A 20,058-nucleotide genomic window follows, 5' to 3' on the forward strand; every position below is an offset into this window, starting at 1 on the left:
TTGAATTTGTGGAAGTTTTATATGGATCTTGTTTTAAAGATCTGGAAGTGACCTGGATCTTACTGGATCTTGTGTTTTAGTTCTGGAAGTGACATGGATCTTACTGGATCTTGCTTTTTAGGTCTGGAAGTGATCTGGATCTTACTGGATCTTGGTTTTTAGGTCTAGAAGTGACCTGGATCTTACTGGATCTTATGTTTTAGTTCTGGAAGTGACTTATTAATCAATTACTGACCGCTGGGACAAAAATGCGCTTAAGTCCCTCTATCAATAACACGAGGACTTTTGTAATTTTTATATTAAAATAATTATATAGATTCCATGCATTAAGTTTATTTGATAAGTTTGTTTCTGTTTTGAAGAAAATATATATCGAATGTGCATGGTTAAATGCATGCAGGCAGTGTGTCAGGTGGATTTTATCACATAACATTCATCATATTTAAAGTGTAATTACATTAATTTATTATACTATTTTTTTTGTTCTTCTTACAATTATTGCATCGTCAAACACGAGAAACAATAATAATAATCGCATCTTAAGCAATCTAATTAAAATCAATTAACATTTTACATTGATGTATATGTGACATCACGTGTAACATTTGACTGACTTTGATGCTCATAAAAATTAATTGAAATTTAGCATTTATAAAAGAGATAAAAGAAATATTTATGCACAAAAAGGAAAAGGCAATTTTTAAAATTAATTTGTTCACATTTTTTGGCCAAAACAAAAGGTTTCATTTTGTCAATTGAATCGTTGAATATTTATGATATTGAGGGTAGCCACAATGTATTAATACAGATGGTTTATTAGATTTTAATCAAATTAATGAGGTAAAATTTTGCTAATTTATTGAAATAGCATTAAATGTTGAAGTTTGCAATGAATTTGTCGTTTGGTTTCTTGGGTATATTGTAGGGCAACAGTGGACAACCTCTGTAGCACGGCATCCTGATATGTCACATTCATGTGATGCGAACAATCTCAGGAATGCCCTAAAAATTTTCCAAAATAGACAATTTTTCATCAAATTCTCAGTAACATCTAAGTACTGATGCTTACAAAAGAGATCTTGAGGTAGACCCAAGAGCTCGTTGGATTACTGTGTGAGCAACGATGCAAAAGTCTTAGAAATAAGAAACTGGTAGAAGTTATCTAAAGACAGATCTAGCTATCAACGAACTCTAAATGCGACAATGGGGGCTCGTGTACTTTTGCCAAGGAAGTAAGTAATAAGTAAGTAGTATTGATGCTTACAATTCAGCCCAACATAAATCCATCCCAACAATCAAAAGCGCTTTAATTACCCATAATCACAGACATTTCCACTACATTTTCATTATTTTTTCGGTTTGCATAAAAAAACGGAATCGCATCAATATCAACTTCCGTCAATTGTGACCTGAAATAATATTTGAATCATCAACGATTCTCATTCATACATACGGTGCAATGATCTCTTAATGTTTCCTCAATTCTCTCGCAAGTATTCTTTTTTTTTGTGTGCTGCACTCATAAAAATTATTTGTTTTCATCAAAAAAGGAAATTGACTTGAAAAAGTAAGCAACAAAATTAAAAAAATAAGAAAAATCAATTTACTTCTTTTTTCAATCAAATTTTCGGCATCTTAACAACATCAGCATGAAGTTCATTGATTTTTTTATTATAAGACTGATTCTCATATAGGTACACAAACTGCAATAATAATCTACAAGACCCGAAAAAAAACAAAATATTTGAGGTTGGTGGTCAACGGTCATAATTCATTAAATAAAATGGTCATTTTAACATCAAACAGTAAAAGCAGTATCGTGTGAGTGAAGGAGAAAGAGGAGAAAAGGTCATCATAGGTCATCTCACTGTGTGTGAAAATGAAATGAGAGCGATGGTGATGGTGGATCGATAAAATTGTCTCGACAATTTTTTTTTTTGTGTGCTCAGAGTATGGAGGAATAAAAAAAAAGTTTTACTGGCTATGGATGTTGATAAAAAAAAAGGAATGAAGTTTTTTTTTTCGTGGATCAGAATTGTTGAATAGAAATAGAATAGAGATGAGAAAGGCAGATTGAAATGGTATGCACCATCATTAACCAGCAGTAAATCAAATGGGAAAAAAAATTTTTCATGCACAAGAAGAAAAAGTTTGAAGTATTTTTTTTTTCTATATATGTCTGTCTATTCTGCACAAAGAAGTCATGGAGATAGAGAAATTTGCTCTTTATGCTAGCTTAATAAAATTAACATGGATAAGAAAAAATCTTTAAAAAAAAAAGTCATTTCATGCAGAAATTGTTCAACAATAAAATATTTTTGTGAACTTGGTAGATGCAGCATAAAATCACATGCGCATCCTACGCATAACAAAAAATATATAAAAAAACATGGAGTCATATGCAACTGTGCATTACACTTGCTATAAAGACCAGGCGTCATGCGACAGGATATTATAAATATGTCGCAATAAAAAATTTTTATTGTTAATTTTTCAGATTATAATAAAATTATCATCGCATTGTGGATTATAATCATGTATCATTGGTCGTGTATGCTAAAGCATGTTTCTATGACGCATTAATGCTGCATAGATTTTCATGAAAATATACAATTTTATTTCATCTTACACGAGCAAGAAGCATAAAGTTTCAAGAAATTTGTAGATGTTCCAACTCCATCTCGTAACATGCAATAGTTTTCATCTAGTGCGCAATTTCATGCACAAAACTTATTGCATTTTATTGTGCTTTATGCTGCTCTGATAAAATAAAGTTTTACATTAAAAGAAGAGTTTTCAATTTGGCTTTTGATATGTCTTGATCTTGAGGGGGGAGGGGAATATGGGCTGGGAAGAATAAGATATAACTTACTAAGGAGGAAAGTTTGCGTTCGAGGGAATTATGTCGGCGGCAATGCGGAATCTGAAGGGTCAAGTCATATATATGAAGGTTAATTGCTCAGTTCAACAACAAGGGTCATGAGGCCGAAAGGTTGGTCATTAGATCTTTTAAATGCTCTTTAACGAGTACGAGTGTTCGAATCCCAGAAATGTCTATTACGATCTTAAATCTAGCATCAGGCTGTAGTGACTCTGGCATTGTCCAGCAAGGTCTGACTCGATCTAAAATCTAGCACCAGACTGTTGTGACTTTGGCAGTCTCCAACAATGTCTGGCTAGATCTAAAATCCGGCACCAGATTGTAGTGACTCTAGTATTATCCAGCAATGTCTAACTCGACCGTCAATCAAGCACCAGGCTATAGTGACTTTGCTATTACTCAGCAATGTCTAAAAAGTCAATAATTACATTAAATTGTATGGATATGCAAAGAATTTGAACATTTCTCAGAACATTTTATGCTTCACATCACTTTCTAGATGATGACGACTCTAATTGACATTTTATATCACCACTTCCATGCCATAAAATCTGTGTGTAATCATACAAACTGATGTTTAAAAGTGCAAATAATAACAGGCAAAAAGTCACCGATTGAATATTATACATGTACAGAGATACAAAATTATGCGATTAAAAACATTTATCTCAATAATCAACTTGCCATTAATCCAGTCAACCGGAACACCAATAAAAGACATAATTCAATGAGTAACAGAAAAAAAGTACTGAATGGAGCATGTTTCAATGACATATGATGACTTTATACATAGATGATTGTGAGAAAAATGCAATAAAAAAAATAAAAATTGTAATAAATATAATGTCGAAGATGTGTTTCTAAAGGGACATGAAAAATAAATATATAAGACGTGAAATGGTAGATAAAAATAATTCTCATGTTCTCATTAAGGCATATAAAGATCAAAATGTGAAAGGCGCCAGGAAAATGCAATCATCATACAATGTTGCAGAAAAGAGTCATTAAGAAGAAAAAAGAAATGTGGAAGAAAAGAAGTAGAAATGGGAATATGTATGTAGCTATCCAATTCCATTCAATTCAATATATTAAGTCTAAGATCAACAAATACTCTACATTGTTTCAACACCCACAACTTCAACCTTGTAACGTGATTCAAGAGCCCGATTATAAATTTTTTCTATTCAGTCTAACTCAATTCATTTAAGTCGTCACATAAGCATGACAACAATTTCTAAATTGAACATAAATTTTGTTCATTCATCTCCTAAATTAGACACATTTTTGTCAGCATGCGTCAATCTGAAGTCAAACAAGACTAAAAAATTTTTATTTTTTTTTTCTCCTTCTTTTTTTGGGTCTCCAAAAATAGATTCACAATAGAGAAATATTTACAGTAAAATAATAGCGTTCATACATACTATATATGTATGTTAGCAGAGTTGGTATTGTTTTTGGGTGGTATGGAATATGTGTGTAGAGTAGGGGATTGATTTAGTAAAGCTTATAATGTGAGCAGCATTTTGGTTTAAAGGAGTTTTAAGGCTTCATTCATTTGGAAAGGGTTTCAGAGATTATTTGAATATATTTTTGAATGGAACCGCTCTAATGGCTTAACAACAGAATATCAGTGAAAGTGCAGGATATGTAAGGAAGATACAGCAAATGTACAATTTATATAAGGAAATCTGCCATATTGTCGAGCAACCCATGATAGCTCAGTTTGCTCAGCTAATTGGAAATCGTAAGGCATAAGTTCGAGTCCCACTTGGCATTCCGTTAATCAGGATCATACTTTTCTGTCAGATCAGTGTCTGAACTAGCCACAGTATCCGATTTAGCAGCAGTGAAACTTCAGCTGTGGTGTAGAACTTAGGCTTTAAACCTTTGATCACATGAAATGTCGAGTAAGCTCTTTATATGAAGAACTAATCAAGAATCCCCTTCAGATGCACCCTTGGAAAACCCCAGTACACAGAAAACAGACCCTGACTTACTCTCTTACACACATTCATCAACCTTGTGTAGCAATAAATAAGGAAGATTTTTGGCCTTATTCTTTAATCTCATCTTCAATACTTTTTCTCATTCTGTTTTTCGCACTGAATGAATTGTGTTGCGAAAATTTTTCATTTTTAACTGAACAAAAATTGACGTCACGATAGATTGTGATAATAGTCATCTATTTATAGGATGTGTTTGTGTACGCATTAGAAAGGTCACATGGCATTTATTTTTTTCTCAATGAATGAGTGTGAATGAATGCATAGATTATGTCGGTAGTGATGAATCAAAAAAAAAAGTGATGTGAGAGATTTGATAGATTTAACGACAGGTTTAAGATAAGTCTCTAATTATAGACATGTCTATTTTAATATAGAATGTGGGATTTATTTATGGATCAATGGCGAAGGTTTTGGCTTTGTTTATTGATTTACATAAATATTGGAATTGTGGTGGATTGTTTAGTATCCTCAAGGTTTTTAGAGGATCTGAGGGAACTCTTGTTTATGTTTAAACGTACCCGAATAGCACAAATCAGGAAATCGATCTAAAATACCACAACAGGCTGTCTTTGGTGCACGGTTCAGTTCAAATTCGAGCAACCAGCCAGTCTGGTGCCGGATTAAACCCCGAATCCGGGAGTAAGTCAGAATCACGTCAATCTGGAACCGGCATTTGATCATTTTACCAATTTGAGCTATTTGTGATAAATATAAACTTGAATGTATCCCGAATTTCATCTCACAGACATATAAATTCTCAAAAAATTAAGTATTTAAAAATATATATAATTTGACATGAAAATAATAAATGTTTGGCATAGCGCAATATTTTCAGACGTTGTCAAAACACTAATAAAGAATAATTTAATGATATTGCGGAAAGGAAAATTTCTTAACCCAGTTTAACAGACAATTTATTTTCAATTATCTAATATTTATATGACGATACAAAAAAAAATGATATATTCATGCACAACACCCACATAAGCCACCTATATCATCTTCATTGAAAATTTATTTCTGTCCCATTTTTCTTTCCTTTCTTTTCTATGTCATTACTTGTTTTTTTTAAAGATAATAAATTTTAAATGCATTTATGCTTAAACAATACATTGAATTGGGTTTCTATGCAATGTAAGCAAAACCATTGTCATTTATTATTATTGACGTCATTGCTGACATTTTTAAAATTTATCTGCAAATGTCATATTTATTTTATATTAATTTTTTGTTTCAAATGCTTAAAAATTTTACTCTTTTTAAAAGCATCCAGATGAGAATTTTTTTACAATTAATTAATTAATTAATTCAATAACCTTTGTAAATACACTTGATAATGAGCAAGTGCAATAGCTGGAAATGAAAAAAAAAAAACAAACTTTAACGTCATGAGAAGCTCATGTGACGTATTGTTTTTAAACTCATCGTGATTTGCAATAGTTTCTGTTTAACTATAAGCGCCACAAAGTAAAACGTTGAGGTAATTCCCCCATGTGATATTAATTTAATGGAACGACACGTTTTTACTTAACACATGCAATTGTATTGTGATATAAATGCGCAAATGATTCTTTACAGATAGTGATTGGCAGAATGGATGAAGGATTTTTAAAATTGAGGTTGAATCCGGTAGCATGTCTGAGTCACGACAACCTAGTGTCTGGGATTTTGGATCGAATAACAGTTAATTCTGGATGGAAAGGAACTCAAAGTAGACCTAAAAGCTCATGGGATTACTGTGTGAGCAACGATGCAGAAGTGCTGGGAATTTGGAACTGGAACTGGAACGAACTCTTAATGCGTAAATGAGCCCTCGCCAAGCAATTAAGTCAGTAACAGTTAATCTGAATGATTTTTTGAGAATCGAACCCACATTCTCGCGAAGGAAATACAGATTTCTGGTCAGTTTAACCACAAAGGTCTTATGTTCGAATTGACAGACTCCCCTACATATACCTAATACCCCAGATTGCTCTCAACTCCTACAAATGGATAAATCAAGCTATACACTCTTCTATTGACAGCCATTTGGAACCATTTCGTTCAGAATTCATATGAATTTCATCAATAGCCATTCTCCACTTTGTGTTGCTCGGATGATAAGTTGGAATTGACAGGTAATAATGCGCTCAAGTGACCTAATCATTTCTAAAGGTCATTCATATAATACATTTATAATACTTTGAAACAAATGCAGTAATACTCAATTGCACTTAATAAATAACAATATAAAGTTGTTTATTGATTCAACATTATGGTGAAATCATAAAAATAATTAAATAATTTCATCATCAATTTAACTCATAAACTGATGTTCCTTTTGTTCTCGTTTGTTAAAACATGTCAAGAGCACAAAAAAAAACACAATTCACAATTCAGCGCTGTTTTGTACCTTTTTTTCTGCCTCTTCTTTAAGCTCCTTGCACACAATTTATTTCGCGAATGAAAATATAAAAAAGAGGAAGGCAATGAGCAAGCACAAAGAGTTGAAAATTATAAATGATGCACAATAATCATAAATAAAGCATAGCAACAAACGTACATACATGCAATCAAAAAAAAAAGTACACAAATTGTTCTTATTCTTTTTTTCCATGCACATGACCTATCCCATCATGAATCGTATTGACATAAACCCGAAAAAAAAGGCAGTTTATCATTTTGAGCTATATCTCTTCTTGAAATGATTACTTAATTAATACATATGAACAGACACACACTTCTCTTTGTCACTATGAATAAAAAGAAATGAGAAGAAAAAGGAAATGTAAGCAAAAGTGAAGATGGGAATTATTTTTTATATTTTTGCTGCACAAAATGTTGTATGATGAGACTTAATTGGTGTTTTTCTAGCGGAAATAGATACATAGTAACATCATAATTGTCTAGAAAGGTTTGATATTAGGGATTCTGGGTGCTGTATATCGAGAATAATTATGGAAAATTATAAGATTCTCAGGTAAATTCCAGGCATTACCTAGAGACTATTTGCACCTCTTAGAGACCATCCCTGGGTGTATCCGAAGGAATACCCAACCCACACCCACCCAAAAGTCCCTAATGCATCATCAATCTATAAATACTCTATCGCTACTGCTGCACAGACATCTGATTCAGTCATTTATAATTGCCACTTTTCATGCTTCCATAAATTTATCATTTAAAGCCATCGTAGAGACGGTGAATGCTCACCGCAACACAAAAAAACACCCATAAAATAAACGGAAATATCAACAGATATAAACTATTTTGCATGTCGCCCACACACTCCAAGTGATCCATCTTGCACAATTTTCATACTTTTTTTTTTTTTTTTGTACAAATTATTCTCACATTCTATTTATTTTCTGTCTATCCTCAGACGATCTCTCTTTTTACTTTTTTTCTATCTTTTATTCGACATGCCACAACCAGAAAAAAAAATGTACAGACGACAAAAAAAGAAGCGGATGGAAAAGTGAAGAAAAAAGAATTTTCAAACAAAAGAAAAATCACAGACGACAAACAAAAAAAAAAAATTAGTGAGCTTTCCTTCTACATTTTTATTGACGTGTTTGAAAGCGGCTTGTTCATTGTCTATTTTATTTTCAGTGGCATTTGTCAATGTTACTTCTTTCACCTTTCTTTCTCTTATCTCTTTTATTTTTACTACAAGTCATACAAGTGACAACAATTAATAGATGAAAAGGTGAAATTTCGAGAATAATAAAGAAAGCAGAACAATGTTGTGATTGTATGATGTTATTTTTGGCATGAATTGAGACTTATCTTGTAGGAGTACTAATTTTATAATCAGGTTGAAAATGAAGTTGAGTAAATTTTCTAAAGATTCATGAATTCTGAAGGAGATACTGTTTTGTAATTTAGGAAAATCTTATCTTAAGGTTTTAAAACACAATATCTTAGTAATATCTATGGATGATACCATAGTCTGTGTTTGAAGAAACTCACCCAAATAGCTCAAGTCAGTTAATAGAACCAAAATCCGTCACCAGGACAGCGTGACCCTGACATAGCAAAATTCGGTTTAAACCTCACACAAAACCAGCGTCACGCCTTAAACGGGCCGTTTTCTAGGAATTAACCTATTTCTGCACCTAAATCTACACATACACATGCTCCTCCCCTAAGGTATAATCCAGGACAATGGTGGGAAACCTGTGTGTCACCAAAAATTGCTGTGTTCGGATTCTGTCAAAGCTTACAACAAAGATGTACCGTGAAGAATAAACGTTTACAAACCACAGCCCATGCATTAAATGTAGGTCTTTATCAAATAACCTGTCCCTGGTGTCGGATTTCGGACCGATTATCCGACTTGAGCTATTCGAGTGAGAGTCTTCAAACAGTCTATAGTCTTACTCATGGGCTATTCGGTCAAATTTATTCTGTAGACTTAGACGACATGAAACTTCCCAATGATCCAATCTTCATCCCATCCTATACACACATTCCATCAATAAATAAACCTTGAAATAACGCTTAACATAGAAAACAAATTAATGACCTTTCCTACACATCATTTCGACAATTGGACACACAACCAATCATCAAGACTGTACTAATAAACTCGATGCAACTAAGAAAAGTTCTGTGACATCAAGTTCCAACTAGACATATTCTCATGAATTCTAAATTGCACATTGCAGTGTAATAATTCATTATAGGAACGTGTGGACTTCTCGCGAGGAGGAAAAATGCGAATGAATTTTTCAAAAACGTAACAGAGAGAAGCAGTTGCTAAATTTAGATTTTATTCTCTGTTTGTCGAAAGCAAAGAAAAAAAAAATCGCATTTTCCGCCTACATGGCAAATATTAGACGCCGACACTCTCTATTGACGCTTGAATGACGATATAGTTGTGAAAAAAAAATGAATGACGTATGAGGAAACATATGGTACGGGTATATAAACTTTTATTTCAATTCCGTAATAACAGAAATGAGGTAAAAATAATTAAGAATAGCTTAAGATAAATCATGACGTTGGGTTTTTCGATTTGCAGTACAAACTAATTGCTGATGCGCAAAAAAAGAGATAAATACGTAAAAACTTTTTAAATTGAGTTAAAAATTTATGGGAAAATTGGAAATAAAATTAACAGCAAAAGTACTTTTTTTATTGCAAATAAAATAGACGATAAATGTGATGCGTCAACCTTGTAACGAATTACGTATTAAATTAAAATGGACATAAATAATCTTACAATGAAATTCATTTTTAGCACAATATTGATCACATGAAAAGAGAAAAATCCTTCAATTTTTCAAATTGTCCATATAAAAGGGGTCAATTACATTTCGTTATTTGCCTTGAGTCATTTGTTTTTCTTTTGTTACACTACACAATAACATGAACTTGATGATGCATCAATAAATTGTCTGTGCAATATCAAAACGGCATCTGAAGGACAAAACGTGACTTGACCTTTATTCCAGAAGCTTTTTTTGTATCTCTTTTTGTAATATTTTTTTTTATAGAAAATTACAGCTCTTCTCTTTTTGCGCGGTTATTTGTTCGTATGGAAATTGGCAGTTTGCAATTTGTTTTAAGTCGGAGCTTGCAGTTTTACTGAATTATTTGTTTTGGACTTGGGATTTGATCACTATTGCAGTTGATTGTACTTCTAGTTATTTGACGAAAGGAATGAGTAAGATCCTAGGTCAAGGTTTAGTCAAGGTTAACTATGATTTTTTCAATATCGGGACCTGAACCCGATTAGTTTCTAGTTTTGTGGATTTAGTCATTTAGAAGCTGAATATTAAGGGTTCATTGACACAACTATAGCATCATTTTAAAGATAAAGAAGCTGTTGATCGATATAGTATTGCATTTGGAGTCGGAAATTAGCAAACGATAGCCAGTGATTAAGCTGGGTCTAAGGCGACGCTTAAGGGAGGTCATGGATCACAACAGATCTGTACGGCCAGCGAAGTAAAGTAAGTAAACGTCATTTTATTCAAATCCGCTGATAAACAATCTGTATGGATATGATTCCATAAATTTGGGGGTGGGGAAAGTGTTGAGGTTATGTTACGGAGGGGCATGAGGGGTACACGTAATAAGTGAACGATCTCGAAGAATAATTTCCATTTCATTTAACTTTAAAGGTTGATTTTATCCCAATTTCCTAAAGTCCTTGCAATCTCCCTCCTACTAAAAATGCGCTCAAATGCATCGCATGCAAATGAGTTTCCAAAAAAACAACGCAAATTTCATGAATATAAAACAGATATTGCACTCGATGAGCATTAACGAATTATGAGTGAACTCGATAATAACTTTATTTCTTCGCGATGATGGAGTAAAATACCATTATAAAGTAAGAAATAATTTCGCCAACGCTAATATTTATTGGCTTTTCCATTTTGCCAGAGAGTTCGTGATAGACCACCCATAAAAAAGATTGTGTGTGCAAATATTTCAATATCTCATAACTTTTTTTTTTTTATTCTCTTCCTTCATTCTTCATCATTTGGCTCTTTTTCTTTGCTTTATAGCATTAAAAAAAATTATTTTTTTATGTGGCAAAAGTTTTTTTTTTCTTCTGATTTAATTAATTAGCTGACTCAAATGATGTTGTAGTATTTATGTAGATATATTGGTCATAAAAATAATCTTTATGACCATTAATTTGTCGACGAATATTTGAAATTTTTCTTTTTTTGAAATATATATCGGTGATATCATTTTTCAATATTTTCTTTTCTATATCGCTTAAAAATACACAAAAAATGTTGATGAATATGGTTCATGGTCAAAATTAAGTTTATAATATCGAAGCTTCTTTATAATAAACATTAAGTATCGATACTTTTATTATAGATTTCTCTACAATTAAAGCAGATTGTCGAAATATTTTTTTAAACAAAATGAAATATTTCACAAAATGATTGATGAGATTTAGAGTGGGATTTAAAGTGGTGATGAGATTCGTGACGGAAGAGTAGCCGAGGGAGTCATGAGCGTAAACAGAGATTTTTTTTGATGAAATTTTCAAATCTGATTTGGAAAAATTTAGTGAATTGGGTAAAGTTTTTGAATAATTTGAAACTTGAGCCCGTGACTGGATGGAATTTTGAAAAAGTAATTTTTAAAGAGCTACCTAATATGTCGAGTGTGACTTGGGAGATTGAGCACTGAATTATCCAGAATAACACAAGTCGATGTCAAATTTAAACTCGATTCGTTAACAAATCAAAGTAACACCGGTCTGCGACCAGATTAACTGATTTGTGTTATTCAGGTATCTTCCTCCCTCCTTGACTATACCCGTGAGTGATATCCTAGTCATTTGGTTTTGGAAATTGGCAAACAGTAACCAGGGATGGAAGTCAAGTTCAGTCGACATCTGATTGTGGTTATGGATCACAATTGATCTGTACGGTCAGTAGATTAAGTAATTAAAGAAAGTCTATCTACAAATAATGAGTTCTGAATTTTTTGTCAAAATTGTCATAACAAAATGAATCCAAAAACCAAGAAAATCAAGAATCATCGAGTAAATCACAGAAAAACCTCAAAGTATCCATTCCCTGATGACCCCAAATCTTAAAGCAAATTTTTGTCGATAAATCTAAATGATTTAAAATCGATAAATCAATTTCGGAATCTCTTGTTAGAGCTTAAATCCCAATCGAATCGACATTATCATATTTAATTTATAAGATGCATTGACCATATACGAGTGGGAATGTCTGGCTCATCTTGTATTCCTTGTTGTTTATTGGTAGCCAAAGTGTTAAAATAAATTATTCAACATGACAAAATAGGTCAATGACGATGATTAAGCTAATCTAGTAATCAACAACACGAAAATTACTTGTAAAATTCCAAGAAAAAATGAAAACATAAAGTCGATGATGGAATGTTGCAATTAGCAATGATTGGAATGTAAATTTTCTCTGCTTCATCATCTCTTTCTCTCATTTCTTTCACTGCTACTGGCACGTTTAAAACATTTGTGGTATTTAGGTCAGCGATCAGTAAATCTTTCTCTTTCATATTATTATTACTTTCAGGCGCAAAATATAAAAAAAAGAAAGAAAGAATTAAACTATTTATGGAATGTAATGTCGTTTGCAAAGAAAGCACTTTTTTTCACACACATGGAGAATAATCGCAATATAATTTGATACTTTATGTAAATATTTATAATTTACTTGAATTCTTTTTTCTTCTTTTGAGAAATATTGCATGCACTTCATTTCGGTCTCGCCAAAATGGTTTCATATTTTTTTTTTGCATACAAAATTATTATTTTATTTTTTTTTTTTCATAAGCGTTTCTTTGTGATGTAAGTTCAACGAATTTAATTGCTTATTAAATATTTCTGAATATTTAGGCTACACCATTCAAACAATGAAGAATGTCAAATATGGCATATTTGCAAATTTTTTTTTTTTTTCATGAAAATTATTAATTGAAGAGCTTGAAATATTTGACACGTTTGACCTGAATATTATCTTGACCTATCGAATGCGAAAATTTCTTTTGAATCTGTCAATGGATCTTTGATTGGTTTATTATGGAGGAAGCTTTAGAAAAGGTTTTGATTTTGGTCATTGTTTTTGTGATTTTCTTCAAAACTTAGCAAAAGTAGCGAAGGAGAAATTTGAATAATTTATAATTCAGAAGTGTTTTATAGAATTGGAGTCATGGGAACCAAATTTATTAAAATTTTTAGTTATGTAGATCAAATCAGATATTGAAATTAATGCAAATAGTCTTAGCATCTCTAAATTAACAGTTTAAACCCATTTTTCTGCAGAATATAAATTCAACTAACTACAAGAATCAAACCGAATTTAATTTTTATAAGTTTTCATAGATTCAGAATAGACCGAACAATTCAGGAATGACTTTCTAAACAACGTTATCATTTGAGTCTTTTTGTTTCATCCAAATGTGCTAAAACGTGTTGGATCAACTTTAAGTATTTTAGATTTAGTAATGCCAAGCTCTCTTGGCTCTCTTGGCAGGATCTGTATCAGAACTCGAAGTCGAATCGCATTTTGTATGGATAATTCAACATGACTGAACACAAAAATCGAATAGAATTCGAGCTACATCAATAAACTAATTTCACATAGCATAAGGAGGTTAAACGATTCAAACTCCGACACCAGGCTGGTGTGATTTTGCTATGATGTCAATTTTCAACCAAATCCGGTACCAAATCAGAATCACATCGCCCTAGATCTACATTTTCGATCGATTAACCAACTTGTTCTATTCATGAAACAGCCTTGAGATTATCTTAATGATATTCCCAAGTTTTACTCTTGAAACAACATAATCAAGAAGATGTATAGTAAAATAAAGTTAAAGATACAGCTGGATTAATCTAGTTTATAGACATGATACCTAATAAATTATGTGAATATTCACTAAGAAGTCTATTTATACATTCTTGAATAATTTGCAATAACTTATGCTCATACCACTATCGACTCATCCAACCATTGAATAATATATTTTTATTAATAATCAACTTTAGACATGAAGAATTTAGTAGACAACTAATTTAAAATTTATTACATAATTCAGTTCCAAGAATTCCATCATCCATTTTACCAGTGGTTAGTCATAGACTTCTTAACTCATTTTAAAGTAAGATATCCAATAAAAAATGAAGTAAGTTTTTTTGCTATGAAAATGAAGATGAAAGAAGAAAGGAATGAATCGCAAAGAGTCATGCAATCTACTATGGAATGCCAATTTCATTTTCTTATATTTTTTTAAATTTATATTATATAAATTATAATATAAAGATCAGATGAAAGAAATAAATGAAATATTCACATAAAAAATAATACGAAAAGGGAATTAAAATATTAATTAATTAAATTTATACTCACTGAAGTCTATCAGAAGCCGTCCATAGCCTTTACGTTGATACGGTGGAAGTGTCAGAATACAGCTCACGTTGTAATTAAGAAATGAATTTTTCTCCTGTAAGAATATATCCAAGAAAATTAGTTTCATGTTGCAAGTTGAAAAATTGTTAAGTATTTATCATAAAAAAGAGCTTATAAAAAAATAAGCAATAACAGCGGGGGTTGTTGAGCATTATTCAAGCATTAAATGCAATTATCAGGAAAATTATTCTTATTATCGACGATAATAATGCAAATCCGGTTTTATTTTATTGAATTTATGATGATATTTATTTAATCAATTAAGATTTATTATCGTTAGCACACCTGTCGTAATCCACTTGAAAACATGTTTTATTTTGTGTTGTCTAGAACAATTTGCAATATTTTTTATAGCTCGTTTATTAAAGTGGAATCTGAAGGAATATTAAATATGTTTATGTTGGTAATTGAGTCGAGGTGGCTCAGTGGCGGAATGGGTTTGTACTTCGGTACCTAATTAATGTGATACTGACTAAGCCTGTCCTTTTTCGAGTCATATGCAGTAATAATGATATGAACAGATAATATCGTCATCAAAGAAGTGGTTCCTGATCATATTATAAACTCTAGGTCTGAGTTCTATGTTCAGTGGTCTGAGGGCAAATTGGGTTCGAAACTTGTTGATTTATCAAGAGATATCGCATGGGAAAAGGAGTATTTAGAGTTTCTCAAAGTATCGATTTCGACAAATTTTCGAGACCGAGACCAGGACTGAGAAAATTTAGTTCTCAGTGTCGACAGATTTTAACAAGTATAAACCTTGTACAGTATTCAGCTCAAGATATCTTCAAAGAATCTATGCAAATTTTCATTTAAAGCCATAACAATAATAAAAGCTATTAAAAATGCATCAAATTGAAGGATCCCGAAGTCATGACTAGTTAATTTTCTCTGTAAAGTAATCAAAAATCCCCATTATAACTTTTAATTTTCCCAATGGTCATTAACCTACTTGATTAGATCAGCGATGGGGATTTTACATTCATAATTTTCTCCTAGATTTATTCAATATTATTCATAATCGTTCTTGAACGAAGACCCAGTCATAAAATATGATCCAATAAAAACCCCATTTCTTCTTATTTTCACAAAAAAAAAAACATTACGTAGGAAATAAAATCCGATTACATGTTACTTGACGTATATTTAAGACATTTGACATGGCGTCATTAAGTAAGTTAAGAGCTAGTTCTTGTGTATTGAATTCATGTGAAAAAATTATGTATTTAAAAATTACATTGTAGGTAATTTAATACATTTTCATTGATTCCAATAAGGCTTAGTAAAATAGAAAATTATCCATGTACTGCTTTTTTTTCTGTTACTTACTCGCGAAAAAAAAGTTTTTTGCAAAATCTAACTTTTTTTTTCGATGAAAGAAAGAAGGAAACAAAAAGAAGAATTAAATAGCTCATTGAACAACAGACGCCGACAAAACAATATGTTACGGCGGCTTGCAAGAAGAAAAAAAAAAATTTTTTTTTTGTTCAACTGTAATTAACTTTCTAATTACCTTGTCTTCTCATAATCATCAAAATAAAGCATTTGTTTGAAACGGTCGCTGTCGGAACATCTAATTGTTTTGGCGAATTGTGTTTAAGTATTATACAAAATTAAGATTGGATTAAAATTTTTTTTGAATAAATGAGTTGGATTCTTGCGGTTTATTAATTGCCAAATGTTTAAATTCAATTCATTTCCTTTGAAAAACACGATATCAATAAGCAGACGTTAAGCAAAATCAGCAGGAGTAATGACCTATAAGTAAATTTTGAAAATAATATCCACGAGCTACAACAGACATCATCTTCCGACCGTAAAGAAAAAGAGCCCATAATTATAATGGATCATCCTAACTACCATCAACTCAACAGAATTTTTGTGTTTCAAAATAATCTGTAGACAGAATCACACAAAAAATAAGAGATATCTTACTTATTATGATTATAAAAGGATATTTGATTGTTCAATGTACCAAAACAGAAATCATCAGACAGACACTCATAAAATATAATGTATAAAATATAATATAGCGTCTCAGACGCGCCCTCCATCCCATGAACATCACCATCACATTATCGTTCTATTCAGCAGCTAAGAAGAAAAGAGAAAAAAAAATCCTTACGAAAAAGAACTTTTTTTTTCTTAAGTTCAATAAACTCATCATGCAGTCGTTGTTAGACTTTTTCTTCTTCTTATTACACAATGTAGAAGTGCTTACACCACCATCTTACGATGTGAAGCAAAAAAAAAAGAAATTTTCAGCCCATAAAAACAGTCTTGTCGTAGACATTTCTTACTATTTTTATGGGAAAAGTAAGGAGAAACTCTTTTAAAATAAAACGAAAAACTTTTTTTGCTCCCACGAGCATTTCCAGACATTTTAGGAGGAAAAGCTTTTGCTTCCTTCATTTTGGATGCTTGAGTCCCGAGTGGACCATAATAATTTAGAATGAGACATAAATTGGACATTGACTTGCCATTAAGTAGCTGTAATGTATTTCTGTGCACTCGGGAGTCTGTGAAGCTTGATTAGGATTAAATTGATGATCCTTGATTTGAATTTGATAGGAATTATGTAAGATTTTAAAGCAGCGAAAAAGCGGCAATGGTCTAGTTGGTTAGAAAGTCAGACAGTTGACTCAATGATCCAAGTTTCTCTTCTCACGGAAAGTCTTATACAATTTGAGTGCCTTTCTACTGTTCTTGTCACTCTAACTCGGTTTTTGTGGTTCGTTGCACCAATTGTGACTAGATACGTTGTATTGATATACCCTGAGTCATGCATCATACAGAGTTTAAGATATTCTTTGAAAATATTCTAACTAAATCCCTGCATCGAGTCAGTTAAATGATTAGCAACAATACAAATCAGCGACTTAAAAGCTTACTCAACGAATTAACAGGTTTCAAGACATCATGCCATATAAATGCGTCTCCAAAATAACAATCTCTTCCAAATCCGCATGCAGCTCTTCTTGTTCTTACAGAAATAAAATCTAAGAAATTTTTTTCTCTCCTTCATTCAATCCATAGAAAATATAAAAACGGATGCAAACAACAAGAACAGACGAGACAGGCAATAAACTCAACCAAACTCCAAAAAAAAAAGTTTTCTCTTCATTGCCTACACATTACCACCTTGTCATCATCCTTCTTATGATGGAACGACTCTTAAGAATGAAAAACGAGAAATACGCCTAAGAAAAGCGTATCTCATCCTCCCATCATTCTCCGGTCTCAAGACGTCTGTAACGATTTTTTTCACTTTTTGCTGTTGCCATTTTCACAGACGGAAAATTTAAGATGTTGCTCGCGGTTACGATATAGTTAAGGAAGAGAGTATAAATTCTATCGATAAAATTTATATAAAATGGAACGAGTAATTCACCTGCAGATCAATTTCTTCTATAATGGAAAGTTCATTCGCCTTTTTTTTAGCTTATATACGATGAAAATCTTTCTTTACTTATCGTCTGCCAGCATTTTCAATTTTCTACTGCTTTTGTTGTTTTTCATTATACATTGAACAGAACAAGCAACTCGGCAGAAGACAGACTTACGAAAAAGAAGTTTTATTTTATATGAAATTTTACAGCACCCCCTCAACATGGAAAATCTTATAGCTCCAAAAGAAGAAAAATTTTATTTGACTTTCTCGTTGTGTACGTGTATATGATTCCGTTGTCTAGGGATAAATTTATTAAATATATGAATGACTTCTTTCACTCGGAAATAAATTAGAGAATAATATTTCATTGTAATAATTCTTAATAATATATCAACAGAGCAAGTAATTGTCAATTAATAAAATTTAATCCCCTTCTTTTTGTTGTTGTTCATCATCAAAATAATCTCTTAACACAGTTCATCGAACTCAAACCGCACACAAACAATAATAATAACAGTAATAATCTTATTCTCCTGTAATGTGCGAACGAGTTCTTATTTTCGGAATTTCAATTTCGAATGGTTCTTATTTTCGGAAACATATTTAAACTTCAAATGAACGTTAATAATCCAAACAAAAAAAACTCTAAATTAGTCTATAATTATAGATTTTAACGCTAAATTATGCTAAAACTAAACTAAATAATTGTAAAAAATTAAATTAAAAGTCTCAAATAGTGAAGAATAGCGAATTAAAGACATTTTAGTTTTTCATTGTTTTCTCAGAATGTTTGTAAACAAACAATGAAAACAAAATCGAAAATTTAGAATATTTTCTGAAAAAAATAGCTTTTAGCTGATAAATTTAACTTTACACTTCGATTAAATGATTAAAAAAGCTTCATTGAACATAATTAAGTTGGTTATTTTGATTTAAATGAAACAATCAAGCTAAAAATTATGAAAAATTAAAAATTTCAAATGTTTTGATGTTTTTCAAGATGGCGGACTTTTTTCTGAAAAAACAATCGAAATATTATTCAAATTTTTTCGAATCAACGTCCGCATCAGTTATTCGCACATTACAGTTATTCTCGTCTAAAGTGTCACTTCAGAGTTTTATTAATTAAATTATGAAAGCACTTCTACATAACTTTTGTAGTGCAAATTTAATTGTAATTTAATTTAACTCTACAATCATAATAGCAATTAGGAAACGGCTACAAAATTTTAAAGTACTTGCATTATTCAGTAAGGTAATATGAATATCTGTTGTGATTGCCTTATCCAATTAATGATTGAAGCCTTTTGAAACATGAATGGTTCTTGATTTTAGTTCTTGGTATTGTTTTATTGGAATTACAATTTTCTGGTGAAGAAAAGGGGGTCGATAGACTTTTGAGATTCGCATATATGTTTATTTACTAGATGTGTTCTATTAGACTGGCAATATTATTTTTATGAAGCTTAATTACTCAATTGAGTGATTGCTTTGTTTGTTAACTTAATTTTCACGAATTAGAAACTGCTTAACATTTAGCTTTGCAATTCAAATGTGTAATTGAAGATTTTCAATTAGTGAACTTGACACAATGGGAAGCTCACTTATTAAGTAACATGAGGAACCGAGATTTTGACACCCCCTCCCCTCTCAGTAGCAAAATTTCTATGGATATAAATTTGGATTGTTTAGGTTGAGGCGCAACAAAATCTCAACCCCCTCCCAAAGAGCCAGGGGTGTATTTAAGGACGGGGGAAGGTTTTAGGGGTTCGCTCCCCACTTTGAAAAAGTTTTTCAATTTTATATTATTATTCGTGAATAAAACAGCCCAATACCCTTTCATTTCCCTAATGATGTTCT

At 31.5% G+C, this 20,058-nt stretch overlaps 1 protein-coding gene across 1 annotated transcript in view; it reads right to left on the reverse strand.

Annotated features, from left to right (window-relative positions):
- The window catches only part of chm (lysine acetyltransferase chameau), a 70,230-nt gene that overhangs the window by 38,196 nt on the left and 11,976 nt on the right, over positions 1–20,058 (reverse strand). Inside the window, exon 4 of the mRNA XM_070641005.1 lies at positions 14,748–14,841. Within this exon, the coding sequence (XP_070497106.1) occupies positions 14,748–14,841 (94 nt within the window). The remainder of the gene's footprint in view (positions 1–14,747; positions 14,842–20,058) is intronic.

Source organism: Chironomus tepperi, unplaced genomic scaffold, assembly GCF_022539635.2.
Source record: "Chironomus tepperi strain 1889 unplaced genomic scaffold, CSIRO-AGI_Ctep_v1 contig_223, whole genome shotgun sequence".
NCBI lineage: Eukaryota > Metazoa > Arthropoda > Insecta > Diptera > Chironomidae > Chironomus > Chironomus tepperi.